The sequence below is a fragment of the Trichomonas vaginalis genome, chromosome V (assembly GCF_026262505.1).
Source record: "Trichomonas vaginalis G3 chromosome V, whole genome shotgun sequence".
NCBI lineage: Eukaryota > Parabasalia > Trichomonadida > Trichomonadidae > Trichomonas > Trichomonas vaginalis.
In genome coordinates this window covers 3,272,621-3,288,378 of record NC_067207.1, presented here as the reverse complement: position 1 = coordinate 3,288,378, position 15,758 = coordinate 3,272,621, and the positions used below count along the sequence as shown (strand labels likewise).

Here is a 15,758-nt window from a genome sequence, read left to right as displayed (position 1 = left end):
TGCATTGCCGTTAATATATCTAACAAATTCAGCTATTGTGTCAAATCTTCGTCTTCTTTTTGTCATTGATTTATTAGTTTTTCCATAATCGAGATGAATCAAAACTTTATCCCCTTGTTTAAAATTCATGAGCCCCGAATTAATTTGTTCACGTTTAACATCATTCAACCTTTCCATTTGCTTTCTAATATATTCCCATTCTTTTGAAATATCATTTTTCATTTCCACTGGTTTCATGTTAATAGTTCTATGCCATGTATTATTGTAATAATATACTAACTGCTGTATGATGGAGTCATGATTTCCATCCAGTATATTGACCGTTAACCCCTAACGCATCTCTAAGAGTTCTCATTACCGCATCAACTATTTTATATGAAAACGTATATAGGAGATGAAAAGTAAAAATTAATTTGTGGAAATAATGAGCCATAGCTGCCTGAAATCCTTTATCATCATCACCCTTGATATTATCTACTCTTTCATGATCTAGTAAGTATTGAATAGCTCTTCTTGTTTCCTGTTCTATTTTCCCTTTCACCGGAATGCAATATAAATATCTAGTGTTAATGTTAATGGCAAATAAATAAGTAACTTTTCCTCTTGAATATTCTAAATGATCGATTTCGTATGAATATGGATATGGTGCAAATGAAGGGCGACTAAATTTTTCTTTTAATGGTTGAATTTTCGGGTCAATTGGTTTATTTAATATCTTGAAACCCTTTTTAAAATCTTTTTGTTTCTTTAATGTTTGAAATGGATATAATAAAGTGAATGATGAAGGATTAACTGAAGGAGGAGGCGGTTTTGGTATTGCAGGTACTGTCGTTGGAGGTTTTGGTATTGCAGGTACTGTCGTTGGAGGTTTTGGTATTGCAGGTACTGTCGTTGGAGGTTTTGGTATTGCAGGTGGTTTAATTTTATCTGCTTTGATTTTGGATGATGAAGTTTTGGATTTCATTCCTTTTTTCATTAATTCTGGATGTATTCTATTCATTTGTTTTAAATATGCTGTATATAAAGGTTTGATATACTTTCCCGCTTCGAGTTTATGTTGAAGGATGAATTCCAAAAGTTGATCTTTATTTAAAAGTCGGGCTGAATATGGTTTAACTAATGAATCATAAATTAAAGCTTGTGCTTCATTTATGGTCTGAAGGACCTGGGCGTTTTGTTCCTTTTGTTTTTGCGGCTCAGGATTATATAATTTATATAAATTATATAATTCATCAATATCTTCTTCTGTTAATACTTTATTTTTGAAATCTTTCAACCGTTTAAGTTGTGATTTAATTTTTCCCTTTGAATATTCATTATTTTTAATTTTGTCTTTAATTTTAGAAATTATTTTATCATGATATTTCAAAACTTCATTTTTATAATACGAATAATAATAATCCATATCATCACCCGTTATATTGTTATCATGTTTTTGGAGATATGCTTTTAAATCGTAATAATCAAAATTTTCTTGATTAAGTACTAAATCATCAATCAAAATTTTTAAATCTACGCTATTCATTTATATAAAAATAAAATAAATGTTTTAAGGGCGCCCACCTCTTTGAATCATAGTATCAAAACCATTATTTACGGTTCCTTTTGTCTCTTCTGTGGCATTTTATTAAATAAATGGCATACAACATCCATTTTCACAACATACAGCCTTAGTGTGTGCTCCTGTTAATGCAGTCTTACCGATTGTTAAGCGAGTCATTGACCCGTTTTTAAGTTGTAAATTAATATTCTGACCATCGAAAATAACTTTATCATTTATTATATCCAAATAATTTTTAGGTGTTAATTGTTTATTTTGTCGTAAACTAACTCCTTTCATTTTTTGTGCAATCTTTTTAAAATCACTTCCATCAATTGAACCGTTGAATGAAGTATAACACTTAGGACATAAAGCAACCATGTTATCACCTTGTTTCTCAATTGCTAAACCCAATAACTTCTTCTCATGTGCTTTTTCTTCAGCTTTATTCTTTAATTTAGGTTTAAATTTCTCATTAAAACAGAAGAAATCAAAAGGTGCGAATTTGAAAATGTTTTTATCATAAAATTTTTTATCGGTTACAATTGCTTGAAATGCTTGAGTGTTAGGAAGATTTGGGTCGCCAGCGATTGCCCAATATGATGAATCAGTATCACCTTCAATGAAATGAAAACGATTAACATCCATGCATTTATACATAAAATCATAAATGAAAACCAAATACCAGTATTTTGCGTTATCTAAAGTAAAAAATGCCTCTTGTAAACATGTATCACATCTATAAAATCTATCTTTGAGCATCACTTGATACGTATCCTCTCCTATTTCTCTTATGTTTTTAAACTTATTTGACATACATGCAACGCGTGCCTTCTGTGCATTCATTATTTTAGTCTTTGCGTAATTTTGTGTATTCATTGCATCGTAACCATATGATCCATTAAGTGAAATTTTGCAAAATAAACTTTTTCCTTTATTTCCTTCTAATTCAGCCTTTTGTCTTTCGTTCATAAATTCGTTCGCAAATTCATTAAAACAAGTGTTTTTAGTAAATGTTAAAATTGATTGAATATCATCGATGATAAAATGAAATCTGTCGATTAGATACCAAAGATAATAAGAAGAAAATGGTTGATATTGGTTGTGTGTTGATGCTAACTGAGTTAATTTTCTCTGTTTCTGGTCAACTGGTAGATTGTTTGATTTCATGTAATTATACATAAAACTACCAATTGTTTTTTCATCTGTGATAATATCTAAGTTTCTTATTATCGGTAAAAAGTTTATGTAATCATTAATATATTTTTCATCAATGTGACCCTTTACTTCAGCCACGAATAAAATATTTTTCTTCTTAATAATTCCCAGTGCTTTTGCTTTCTTTGTTGCTGTATCACAAATGATAACTCCATTCAATCTTCCCGGCATATACATTTTATGGTCAGTATATTGAATGAAATCATGAGGATTAGATGAAAATGATGAAGGATATAATGAATTAAAGTCAACACCAACGAAATGAGTCATAATGTTGGTGGTGTCCTCATTTGATATAGTTTTAGTTTCTGGATTATATGAAAGTTTATTAATGTGCGTGATTCCTTTAAGATTTACTCTATGTTGAACATTTGATAAACCACCAGTAATTCCATTACGGAGGATGTGATAAGCTTCAACTGAATCTAGAGTCATTGGTAAATTATTTTTTAATGTATAATTTCTTAAATTGATTCTTAAACGTTGAACATCTTCATCTTTATTTGATTTTACGACATTGCAATAACAACACATTAACTGACAATTTTCTTTGGTATGTGGTTTTTCATTATCGATTCTATCTAATGTTGGTTTATTAGCATATGTAAACGCTTTACCACACATTTTGCATTTAGATGAAAGGATTAAATCGTGATAGTATTGAAAATCATCCATTGAAACATTATTTTTAGTATTCCTTTCTGCTTTTTCATCTTGTTTCTTATATGCTTCAATTTTATATTTCCAATACTTTTTCGTTAATTCAAAACTTGATTCCACATTTTCTTCTTCTGGATATGTTTCGTTAGGATTGAAGTTCTTATATGCTAACGCGTAACGAATCATTGATGCATTCGATGATAAAGAAAGATTATGAAGCATGTCAATTTTATAAATAAATGTTTCTTCAATAATTTTATCAATTGGGTCAATCATAATTTCAACGTCTTTATTGCAATAATGAATAAAATATTCTAATCTATTCTTAAAATTTTTAGCATCATTGAGATATATTTGATAATCACTATCTGATATAGTTTCTTGGGTTAATGCTGAATAAAATGAATCTTTCGTGAATGGTTCCACTTTATATAATTCTTCTTCGTAATTCTCCCATGTGATAAATTGATAAGGGAAAAAGGATTTAACACGTGTTTTATTGTTTCCGAAATCTTGAGTGAATTGGTCTAATGTCCCACCCGCTATATAATTTCTGATGTCAATAAATCTCAATTCATATGGAACGTTTGTTTTCTTTACAATGACTTGCTTAAATTGTGAAGAAGAACCCAGCATTGATTTTATTTTCCATTTTGCAGTGTTTAAATCACGAAGAATTAAATTTAAATCAAACTTTCCCGAATTAAAACCTATGATATTCACTTTATTGAATTCCTCATCTAGAAGTTCTTTAAATGCTTCCTTCTGTTTTTCATTTAATACTGTTTGCGGCTTCAATAATTCATCGTATTGTTCAATATTTGATTTAGCAACTAATGAACAGGTTGAAAATAAAAATTCAATCCAGTCAGAAATAAAAGAATCACTTGAAGTTAAGCAAAAATTCCTCGTATACGTTTTATCGTTTAATTTAACCGTTGATGATACCATGAATGGTTTTAAGTAAGCGTTCAAAGTTGCACACTCAGAAAGTTGTAATTCTTCTTTAGTCTCTAATGTTTCAAAGTCAAAAGTAATATAATATCTTGTTGGTTTATAATATTTCTGCAAATTATGAGCTAATAACCACTGATATATCTTCTGTTTCGTAATATGTGGTGCATATGGTTGCTGAGTCTTTTGCAATTGAACGTCTTGAATTAATCTTCCATTATTTTCTTTACATTTCTCACAATGTTTTAAAAATCTTCTTTGGTTTTTCCTTTCTGGATCATCACGGATAGAATAAACTTCTTCTTTACAATATGGACAAACTCTATAGCCGGTGAGTGCTTCAACGTCTGTTATTCTGTCAGCGTGAAGTTTTCCACATGGACTCTGTGTTAATAAAATATTTACTGTTTCAAATTCTGGATCTATCATTATTGAATCCACTAATGGAAAGTCTACCTTGTTAATATCTACGTCTTCTGGTTGAGGAACACAATAATAGAAATCAATATTAACGTTTAACATTCTTGCTAATCTCTCACTTTCTGATGAAATGTCAAACCCTTCATATGCATCTATTGCTTCATTTAAATAGCTTCTACGAGTTTTAGGATTAACACCATCAGGAATGTTATAGAAGCGTTTAAATAACCTTCTACCTTCTGCTCTAATTTGATTATCATTCATTTTAGCTGTTCCATTTTTGTTCATTTATGTAAGAATAAAAAAATTAAAAAAAAATAAATAAAAATAAACTTTATTTTTTTAAAGTCTGAGACTCAGAGAGTCCAGGGCTAAAGTCCATAAAATGAATTAAGAACACATAAATTTTTATCATCTGCGACGTGACGAATACATTTTAATTTACTCAAGAATGCGTACCCTGATACATTAAATCTAATTCCTGTCTTATTTAATTTCACAACTTTGAAAAGGAATGTATGAATAGCTATAAAATGATGAGAAGATGTTTTATGGGTTGCTTCCATTTTTTCTGAAATAAATGAATAAATATAATGCTTATACGTTTTCATATCTTTTATGTTCTTAATAACGAATGGTATAGACTTTTCAACTTCGTCTTCCTTCGGTGCTGTTCTTTCATATGAAACATTATTGGTATCTTCAACAATGAAACCACAATCACATAAAATTTTATATGTACCAATTGTTTCTTTTGATATTTTATCTAATAAATCAAAAACTTTATCAACACCTGTGCATTTATTTAAATAATAATTTGTGTAAATATCATGATCTTCCTTCTTAATCGTATTTGTTGCATATGTTACATTTTTCAGTGCTTTTTTGAATTTTTCAGAATCAAGAGGAGGTGAAAGTAATATACATGGATAATCTCCATCGTCAATAAATTGTAACTTATGTTTATGAATAAATTTTGTGCCTTCTTCTGAAAGTGTTTCGTCTATTTCACCATCTAATAAATTTTGTGTTGATTCTGAGACATAATTTTTATATCTTTCTTCATGAGATTTCTGAACTTCTGATTCCGAAGCTGGGATATTCATTAAATCCTCTACTTCATTTTCATTATATTTTTCAACTTCTCTTAATTCCTTAATTTTTTCATCTATTTCATCTCTTATTTTTTCCAGTCTTTCAATTTCATCGTATTCATCATCTTTAATCCGTTCTTCATAATATTCAGGGAAAACATCGGGTTCTTTAGGTTTTTCTTTCTTAGATGAAGGATATAAGAAATTTATAACATCATCTTTATTCATTTTTCCATCATAATCTAAATCATTTAATAACTCCGCGAATTTTTGACAATTTCTTAAATAATATTTATCAACTTCATAACCCGCCTCCTCTAATATATCCATTATTTCCTCGTTTGTGAATTCTAATTTTTTCACATCGTTAGTTTTGACACTCATTTCATACAAATTGTTGCACACATAGTCGTGGTGTTCATCTTCATCATTTGTGTTGTTGGCAATATTCACTGACTACTGTTGGTCTTGGGTGTTCAGTTTTAACTATTGTGATTGTTTCAATGTGCCCTCCCTTCCTACATTTAGTATAGATTCTATACTATAGACTTCAGCGCTGGCCCTATTGTTAGAAGGTTGTAAGGTTAAGAAAAGGTCACTGACGTAGATTACTTATTGACACGTGGTTATGTTTCGATTAATTTGACAACTTTTTGTCCATTCAGCGACGAGAATAAGTACTACTCTGTTTGGTTTCAATTAGTGTTGTCAAGTTTTGTAAAATAACCGTCTTATCTCATTCTATAAGGGGAAAAAGGCTTCTCAAAGTATACTTCCTTGGAACGCCTGTAACTTTTCCTGTAGCGACGATAGACCCTTATTTGTCCGGACAAAGTTATACTATTTTGAGTGCTCTACAAAAAAGTCAACGGCTGGCTCGTCCTCAGAAATTTTTTATGGGCTAGAGGGCGCAACGCGCCTGGAAGCCCCACTACCTTTTTTTTACTCACAAAATAACTATCAAAATGGCGCTTTATTTGATTGATATTATTTCACAAATTCGTGTTAAGGATACCCTTACGTGTCAGATTTTTTGCGCATACGAAGAAGTCATGCTAGACATGAGCTATAAACCTGAAATTTTAGCAACATATTTAAAACTTTTTAAACTACAATACACTTTAATATTCAAGAACAAAAATATTCTTTTTAGAAATTACATAATTATTTTATGTGAAATCTATATAAAAACATATTTTGCGAGCGTAACTTTTTTCTTTATAAGCACCTTATATGACTGATAAACTGTGAAGGCACATAATTGTTAATTCATAGAGTTGATATGTTTCCAAAATTGAGAGGAAATTTGAAAATTGAATACCCTTTCAATTCAATTTTCAAAAGATATCAGCTCCTTCAATAATTGAAGGACGATTTTGATCATTTGCTCTTAAAACAAGTATGCCATGGAGAAAAAAGTTACGCTCGAAATCTGAAATATAACTATCATATAAAAAATTAAATTTCTAATTTTTTACTCTATAGATATTATTGGCCACTTGTGTAATGCATAAAAGTTTATGTCATATGCATACATTTGGAAGTATGGGAGACGAGGGAAATTACTTCTATGAGGACTAGGATTTTTAAAAATTTCTCTATCGGACTCACCATTCAATTTCTCGAAAATTAAAAAAAATCAATAATAGCTAAAATGTATTATGCATACAAATTTTAATGTTACACGGTATTTTTTGAACTTCATGACATGAATTTTCTTTATATTATTTTTTTTTTGGATTTTCTATGATTTATGCGATAGGCTGGAACAACATTGTAAGTGCAATGATATCATTTATAGAGAAATCTAAAACTTCAGCATTCAGAACTCGCAACCACAAAAATATTCATTTGCTAAGTAAGTAAATTTGATTAAGTTCGACACTTAGCTTTTATACGTAAAACCAAGTGTGTATTGTTATTTCTTGTTAAATTATTGAGAAAAAAATAAATTGTAAGAGAAACGATACTGATTATTGAAATAATATTGAGGGTAGCTGCAGATTTCTTCATTAACATGCCGGAAATTTGTTAATCTTGGTTTTCTATATATAAAATCTGTCGAAGAATCTAAAAACGGAGATATGAAATAGAGATCTGTAAATCTAGAGTATCCTGTCAGAAAAAACTAAGCATGTCCCTTTTGGTCATAAACATTTTTTGCAAATTACTTTTACCATTAGTCTACAGATGATCATTAAATTAAACGAGACTTTGTCAGAATTTATTCTTTTACAAAGACAGAAATTTTAGTATTATTTAATTTAGTGCTGTAGCAAAATTCAAAAACGGTGAAAATTCAGTGAATTTGTGAATTCACATTTTTTTTCGACATTTTTCTTGATATATCCATGCACATTAAGAACACAGCTTTGATACGCTTAAAAAAGCATATTTTATATGAAATTGTTAAAGAAATAAACAATTTATATAAAATTGCACTTATGGGCAGTTTAGATATATAATTTATATATAACATATATACAAATCCATAGACAAAGTGCAATAACTACAATGTTGTAAGAAATTACACAGAAATACTGACTTTTTGAAGGATAATAAGAATTCTTCTAAATGTTGTATTTTTATAATTTGATTGATTTTTTTTACTATTTCATTAATCTTTTATGAATAATAATTATTTTTAATATATGTGCTATTAAAATTTCAAATTTTGACTAATATATCTAAGTTATCTGAACGAACACTTTAGAAAATATCATACTTACATTGAATAGCAATTAGAGCATATTAATAGCAAGTTTCTTGGCTTTATATCTATCATTATTGTTGTTTGATCAAACAAAATTCACTCTATTATATGGTGTCAATTAATTAAAACAATTTTTAATAGTTATTTATTTAGTGCGAATAAGTGCAAACTCATAAATGAATAACTTAATAGTAGAAATGAATTATCTGATATAAATCTCACATTTTGTCCATCAGAAATACTTTAATTGCATACGCATAACTATTAGTAATACGTCTGGAGTGTCAATTAATAACAATCCCACAACAAGTAAAATTCAGATTTTTATTAAACTTATTTTTTCCTAAAAGTTTTCTCAAATTACTATATATACATATGTGGATAAAATAATAGTAATATTGTAAAAAATTAAATAATTTTTTTTATTTGAGAACCTCTCAAAAGTTCATTCAATTTATCAATTGTTTCAGTTTGATGTATATTCATTTCTGGAGCCTAAAACTTTAGCAATCATGACAATATCATATTCTCTTTCTAACTACGCAATGTAAGGGTATCCTTAAAGAAATTAAATTATTTTCGGAACTTTATCAAAAGATATCAAACGCATTTTCATATATTCATGAACCTAATAATAAGAAATTAGCGACGCTTCTACATTATCAAGGTTTCAAATTTGAAAAATTCAAACCTGAATTAAAAGAAGAAGAAATTCTGAATTTATATCCAACAGATTCTCCTTTATACTATATTGCATGGGATAAAGTTGATGATTTTAAGAGTAAATTCCCAAATCTTTATATTAATTGGAAGAGTAATGATACCACACTACTTGATTTTGCAATTAAATACGGATCAGAATTTTGTTTCAATTACTTGAAAAATTTAGGAGCTGAATACACTGATAAATCCGAAGAATATGCTGTTCAAGGAGGAAATAAAGAGATCTTTATGCAAATGATAGAAGAATGTAAATCATTTGATAACATGATTAATACAGCATTGAATCATCGAAACTATGAAATTGCTGACTTCCTTAAATCAAATTTTGGTCAAACATTTGATTCAATAGCAGAAAGTATGTATTTCGGAAATTATGATGTTGCATCTTATTTATTTTCTAATGGAGCAGATATCAACAAAATTTATAATCTCTTTCATTTCATATTTATCATTGTTTTTATATAATTCTTTTTAGTTTCACATTAATCAATGTTTTATAACATTCTCTTTTCTTTTCATATTTATCATTGTTTTATAACATTCTCTTTCTTTTCATATTTATCATTATTTTATACAATTCTCTTTCTCTTCATATTTATCATTATTTTATACAATTCTCTTCCTTTTCATATTTATCATTGTTTTATAAAATTCTTTTTCTCTTCATATTTACCATTGTTATATCAAATTCTATTTCTCTTCATATTTGTCATTGTTTTATTGGATTCGCTTACTTTCCATATTTATCATTATTTTATGAAATTCTCTTTCTATTCATATTCATCATTGTTTTATAGAATTCTCTTTCTATTCATATTCATCATTGTTTTATAGAATTCTCTTTCTATTCATGTTTATCAATGTTTATGATGTGATCTCTCAATGTTTACGAATGCCTCTTTAGTATTGCCATCAATGCGGATTCAATAGAATTGTCCAATTCTTAGTTGAGCATGGTGCTGATGTTAACATGAAACTTATTCTCTCTCTCTTAATATTTATCATTATTTTATAGCATTCTCTTTCTTTCCATATTTATCATTGTTTTATAGAATCTCTTTCTTTCCATATTTATCATTATTTTATACAATTCTCTTTCTATTCATATTTATCACTATTTTATTGGATTCTCTTTCTATTCATATTTATCATTATTTTATGAAATTCTCTTCTTTTCATATTTATCATTATTTTATAGAATTCTCTTTCTATTCATATTTATCACTATTTTATACAATTCTCTTTCTCTTCATATATTATTTGCTTTATTGGATTCTCTTTCTTTTCATATTTATCATTGTTTTATGAAATTTCTCCCGATATTCATTGAATGTCCTCTTAGCATTGCAAACAAAATGAAATCAATAGAAATTGTCCAATTCTTAGTTAAACATGGTGCTACGGACGTCTAAGATTTCTTTTTCCAATAACATTATTCTATATTGGAAAAAAGATATGTAAATTTAAAATTGAGAGAAAGTAGTCAAATTATTCTATGAGATTTTCACAATTTCATATCACATTTTTTTTGAATTTTCTTTTACTCATTGTGATTTTTATAAATATGTGAATCCGCTAATTATTGCTTTCTATCAAAATTCAATCGATATCACTAAATTTTTATTGGACTCCATTTCTATCATTGTTGTATGAAATTCTATTTCTTTTCATATCTATCATTGTTTTGTTGGATCCTTTTGATATTCGTATATGCCCCCTCAGTATTGCAATCAAACAAGAATCTATTGATCTTGTTAAATTCTTAGTTGCGCATGGTGCAAATGTCAATATAAATCTTATTTTCTATTGGATTATCATTATTTTCATATCTATTATTGTTGCATTGCATTTCTTTGCTTTTCATATCTATCATGATTTAACCAAATTCTCTTAATATTCAGATCTATAACAAAAAAATCTGAAAGATATAGCTGTACAATTATTATTTTGTATAAATGTTAATTATATATATTTAATGTGATTTTTAACATTTCAAGTACTTTGAGGAAAAATGTTTTATTGGAATTCATTTGTTTTAGAAGTGCTATAAATAGTGATAATTCAGGCTAATGTTATGTGAGGATATCCTTTTTAGATTTGTATGCTTACTTTTTAATTATTAATTATTAACAGTAGTGTTAATCCGAATAAACAAGAAATTCGAATATTTATTTTAACGTTCATAGTAATTAACAATATTATTTGTAATTTGGAGGGAGCTTGCCAATGTCCAAATTACAAATAATTTTTTAAATTTTAGTGAAGAAAATAAGTTACAAGATTTGAAATATTTGTGATGAAGTTTTGTGAAGATGTGATAATTCTATATCGGAACAAATATTGTATTGACGTAGAAAGTTGTTATTTTAAACTGAAAGTTAATTACGCTTTTTGTCAAAATTTATTTCTGGTAATGTCTAACTTGATCTTTATTTGCTGATTAAGAATTCCGTCGAAACCCAAAAACCTGTCAAAATAATATGACTGGTAAAAAAGGGGGTGGCGTCCTAAGGCGTCCTAGTGTAAATTTCTCAAAATTGTGATATTTACATCACATTTTTGAGAGGTTTATGGGCGTCCTAAGGGAAAATTGAATAGCTAGGGCGTCCCGAATTTTCATTCTAAGATTTAAATATATTATATACTTAAGTATAATACAAGCAATATAAAAATTAAATTTTTATTATGTTAACTTATAAGAAATTTTTTTGAATTATCGTTGATTTATTGTAATCTTTCCAGGCTATACTTTTGAAATCAACTTTACCTGTCATACGCATTAATGTAGTAGATGTCCAGGTGTAGCTATTATATCCAGCAACATTGGTATTTTATCATTGTAAGATATCAAAATGAGCGTTTTTTCAGATATAATTTTTTCGTAAATTTTTCAAAAATAAGATGGTAAAAAGCCTCGACTTGCTCGAAAAATAACAATTTTTTTACTTGTAAAAATAACCCTTTTACAGCATGGGCAGCTATTCATCACTATTTCTTTTTTCTAAAAGTATATTTTTCAAAAAAAATTAAGATCAAATTCGACAATTTCTTGATGAAAGCAAAAATATTACACATACTTCTAGATGCATGGGATAAAATATGCAATTATCCAATCAATTCGCATGATTTGAAAAAAAAATATAAATTTGATAAAATGTAGAAATTTTTTATTTTTAACTTGAGATTCGATTTTTTTGATCCATTTGTGAATTTTTTTTGATCGGAATTTCAATTAATTTGTTGATCAAAAATGACCTCACAATGTTTGATCATAAGTGAAGTCATCTTCATGGGTATTTAGAAACTCCAAGAGAAATTGCTTATTTCTTCGCAGATGTAATATCTGAGAAAATCGAATTTAAATATTCATAGAAACCCAAATCATTCTCCGGTTCGAATAATTCATCTGTTGCTTTTTCTGTTTTTTCTATGAATTTTAATAATTTGATTAATAAATCTTCATCAGGAAGAATTATTGCTGCATTTTGATAAAATTCCATATTGAGGTAATATGGCAATAATTACATTTATAAAATGTAATTTTATCCAAAATTTTTTGGCAAATTCGCATAATAGCATTAATATTTGAAGCTGAGATTAAACCTGTGATTACTTCTGTAACTTTTGAAAATCATCGCAATTTAATATCTCTTTATATTGAATTGAGAAATAAAAAATCAAATGGATTCATTTCTTCAATTTCAAGGAGATTGTAAAAATTGATAGAAGTGTTATTGCAACAAATTGTATTTGCAGCAAAAAATATCAATGCTCGATTCCATTTTTGGAATAAATTTGCTGGAACAATGTTAAATTAAAACAGTTGCTTAATTTTTCTTCATTGTTTTCATAAAAAAGTAACAAGTTTGCAACTGAAATTTCAAAATTTGATAATTGCCAGTTATTTCAGTAAATATATATATTTGCTTTTCTTCATCTAAAAATGGCAAATATTGATTTTCAATATTAACTAAAGTTTGGGATAAATTGTTCCAGTTTGATTTTACAATTTGTGAGCACATTATGTAATATGTAAATTTATCCGCTTTGTAGGAATTTAAAATTGTTTGTTGTTCTGTTTCAGTTAAATTACTGAATTTTGCAAGAATATATTGTGATAAAAAAATAGAATCCTTGAAACATTCTGATATCTTTTCAATGTTTTAAAACGGATGCTAAAAAATGTAAAAGAACTTCATCAGTCACTGTGATTTTTTTGAAAAATTTATCCCAATTTAAGCATCCAATTGATCTTTCTGTCATTGTACTTATGCATTGATAAAGTTGATTTAATGAATCCGAAGAATAATCATTATGCTTGACTAGTTGAGTTAGTTGATACAGACTTTCGTCAGCCATTTTTAAAAAAATGAATAAATTGTATAGTAAATTATATTTGTGAAATTTGTGACGCTACATTCAATCTTAGACCAATATCTCAAAGAATTCCTCATTTAAGTATTACTTTTCATTGTTTTTTTAAAAAATATCTTTGCTTATTTGTTCACTTTTTTGACATTTATTATATGCTTTTATCATATTTCCGATGATATGAATATATATTCTATATAAGAATGACGCTACATTCAATCTAAGACCAATATCTCAAAGAATTACTCATTTAAGTATTACTTTTCATTGTTTTTTTAAAAAATATCTTTGCTTATTTGTTCACTTTTTTGACATTTATTATATGCTTTTTATCATATTTCCGATGATATGAATATATATTCTATATAAGAATGACGCTACATTCAATCTAAGACCAATATCTCAAAGAATTACTCATTTAAGTATTACTTTTCATTTTTGATTCAATTTTCGAACGTTTTCGTAAATTTTGCATCATTTCATTTTTTAATGGGAAAATCATCTATTATTTAATCAAAAAAGAGCAAACTTTACAGACGAAAATAAAATATTTATCAGGGAACAATCTGATAATACCAAAAATCAACATCGAGAGATGAAAAAACGAATATAATCAAACAAGTTCTTCAATATTTTAATATTAAAATACGCCGAAAATGAATCTAAAGCTGTCAGAAGATATTTTAGTTATATTGCAGTTAAAAATTTCCCACAGTTACTGGAAAATTCCTGATACAATTGTTCGCAAAGATATGCTTTATTCGCATGATCATACAAATATTATTAATTCAAATAATATTGAACGTTACTACCGTTGCATCGATCATTCTTGTCAAGCACGTTATTTAGTTAAAATTGAGAACAGTTCAGTTTCCGAAGATTTACAAAAGGAACATATACCCGAATGCAGACAATTTAAAAAGTTACAAAATGAAAAAAATGATCTTCATAAATCAATGACTCTGAGAGAAATATACAATAAGGCAATGGCAAAATTTTCTGAAGACAACGGCACTTTTCAGCAGATTCAAAAATTTATGACAGAACTTGCTGTTGGTACTGATGAAAATCCATTAATTAAAGATTCATTGGTCAGGGAAGTTTATATTAAGTCCAGAAAATTTTCTGTTGGAGAAAAAATTACAGACGATGAAATTGCTAATTTTTGTTTAATAAATGGCGAGCAGTTTTTCATTGGCCATGATTTTCAAGCAAATTGTGAGACGATGTTTTTTTGGTTTTGAGAAGGCAATTCAATTTGCAAAAGAAGCCACAGAATTATTTTGCGATGGAACTTTTTAAAATTACACCAAAACATTTTCAAAAAGGACAGATGCTAACAATTATGATTTGTGAACCTTCAACAAATCAATATCTACCACTTATTTATATTCATGAAAAACCGCACATTTGAATCTTATAAGAAGGCATTTGAATATATTTTTACTGTCAAGGGTATTCAATTTTCAAAGCTAATTCAAATTCATTGTGATTTTGAAAAGGGAATGATAGAGGCACTTCAACAAATTTTCCCTAAAGTCCGTATAATTGGATGCCTATTTCATTTCAAACAAGCTTTACACAGGAAACTTGTAGCACTTTATACAAAAAAATTCAATACTTTAAAATTCTTTATTTAAGCTATATTCTATTACTCCATTCATGTTCTCATGAAGAATTTGTACTTACAATGCATATAATTAATCAAAATAAAGTTGATTCGATCAAAGATTATATTGATTATTTCAACAAAGTTTGGTTGCCGCACTACAATTTATATCTCAATATAATAATGCAACTGCAATATTCACTAATGATTGCCTCGAGAGTATGCATTCAGAATTTTCTTTGTTAAAACATCCAAACATTTATGAAGCTATTAAGAAGATATCTCAAATCCAATTAGATAAATATAACGCCATCAAAAATAACCAGAAGATCGAACGCCATATAAAAACCGTTATCACTGATAGCTACAAAAATTATATTCTTGACTTCTTTCAAAAAGAACTTGAGAAAACAATTTTTCTATCAAACAATTACAAAACGTAGATCTCTCTTTTTT

At 27.6% G+C, this 15,758-nt stretch overlaps 2 protein-coding genes and 1 pseudogene across 3 annotated transcripts, besides 1 other annotated feature; all 3 read right to left on the bottom strand.

Moving 5' to 3' along the window:
* Window positions 1-98: 98 nt before the first annotated feature.
* On the bottom strand, window positions 99-1,525 carry TVAGG3_0271300 (annotated as a pseudogene). The gene has a single exon. A coding segment is annotated over exon 1 (1,427 nt).
* A 102-nt stretch (window positions 1,526-1,627) lies between these two features.
* Window positions 1,628-5,080, bottom strand: TVAGG3_0271290 (DNA/RNA polymerases family; the record flags this gene model as incomplete). Its single annotated transcript, XM_051228630.1, has 1 exon — window positions 1,628-5,080. One exon carries the CDS (start codon window positions 5,078-5,080, stop codon window positions 1,628-1,630), a length of 3,453 nt encoding a protein of 1,150 aa, XP_051098360.1.
* Window positions 5,081-5,163: 83 nt separating this feature from the next.
* Window positions 5,164-6,270, bottom strand: TVAGG3_0271280 (uncharacterized protein; the record flags this gene model as incomplete). Its single annotated transcript, XM_051228629.1, has 1 exon — window positions 5,164-6,270. One exon carries the CDS (start codon window positions 6,268-6,270, stop codon window positions 5,164-5,166), a length of 1,107 nt encoding a protein of 368 aa, XP_051098359.1.
* A 5,538-nt stretch (window positions 6,271-11,808) lies between these two features.
* Window positions 11,809-15,755: a mobile genetic element.
* Window positions 15,756-15,758: the final 3 nt, after the last annotated feature.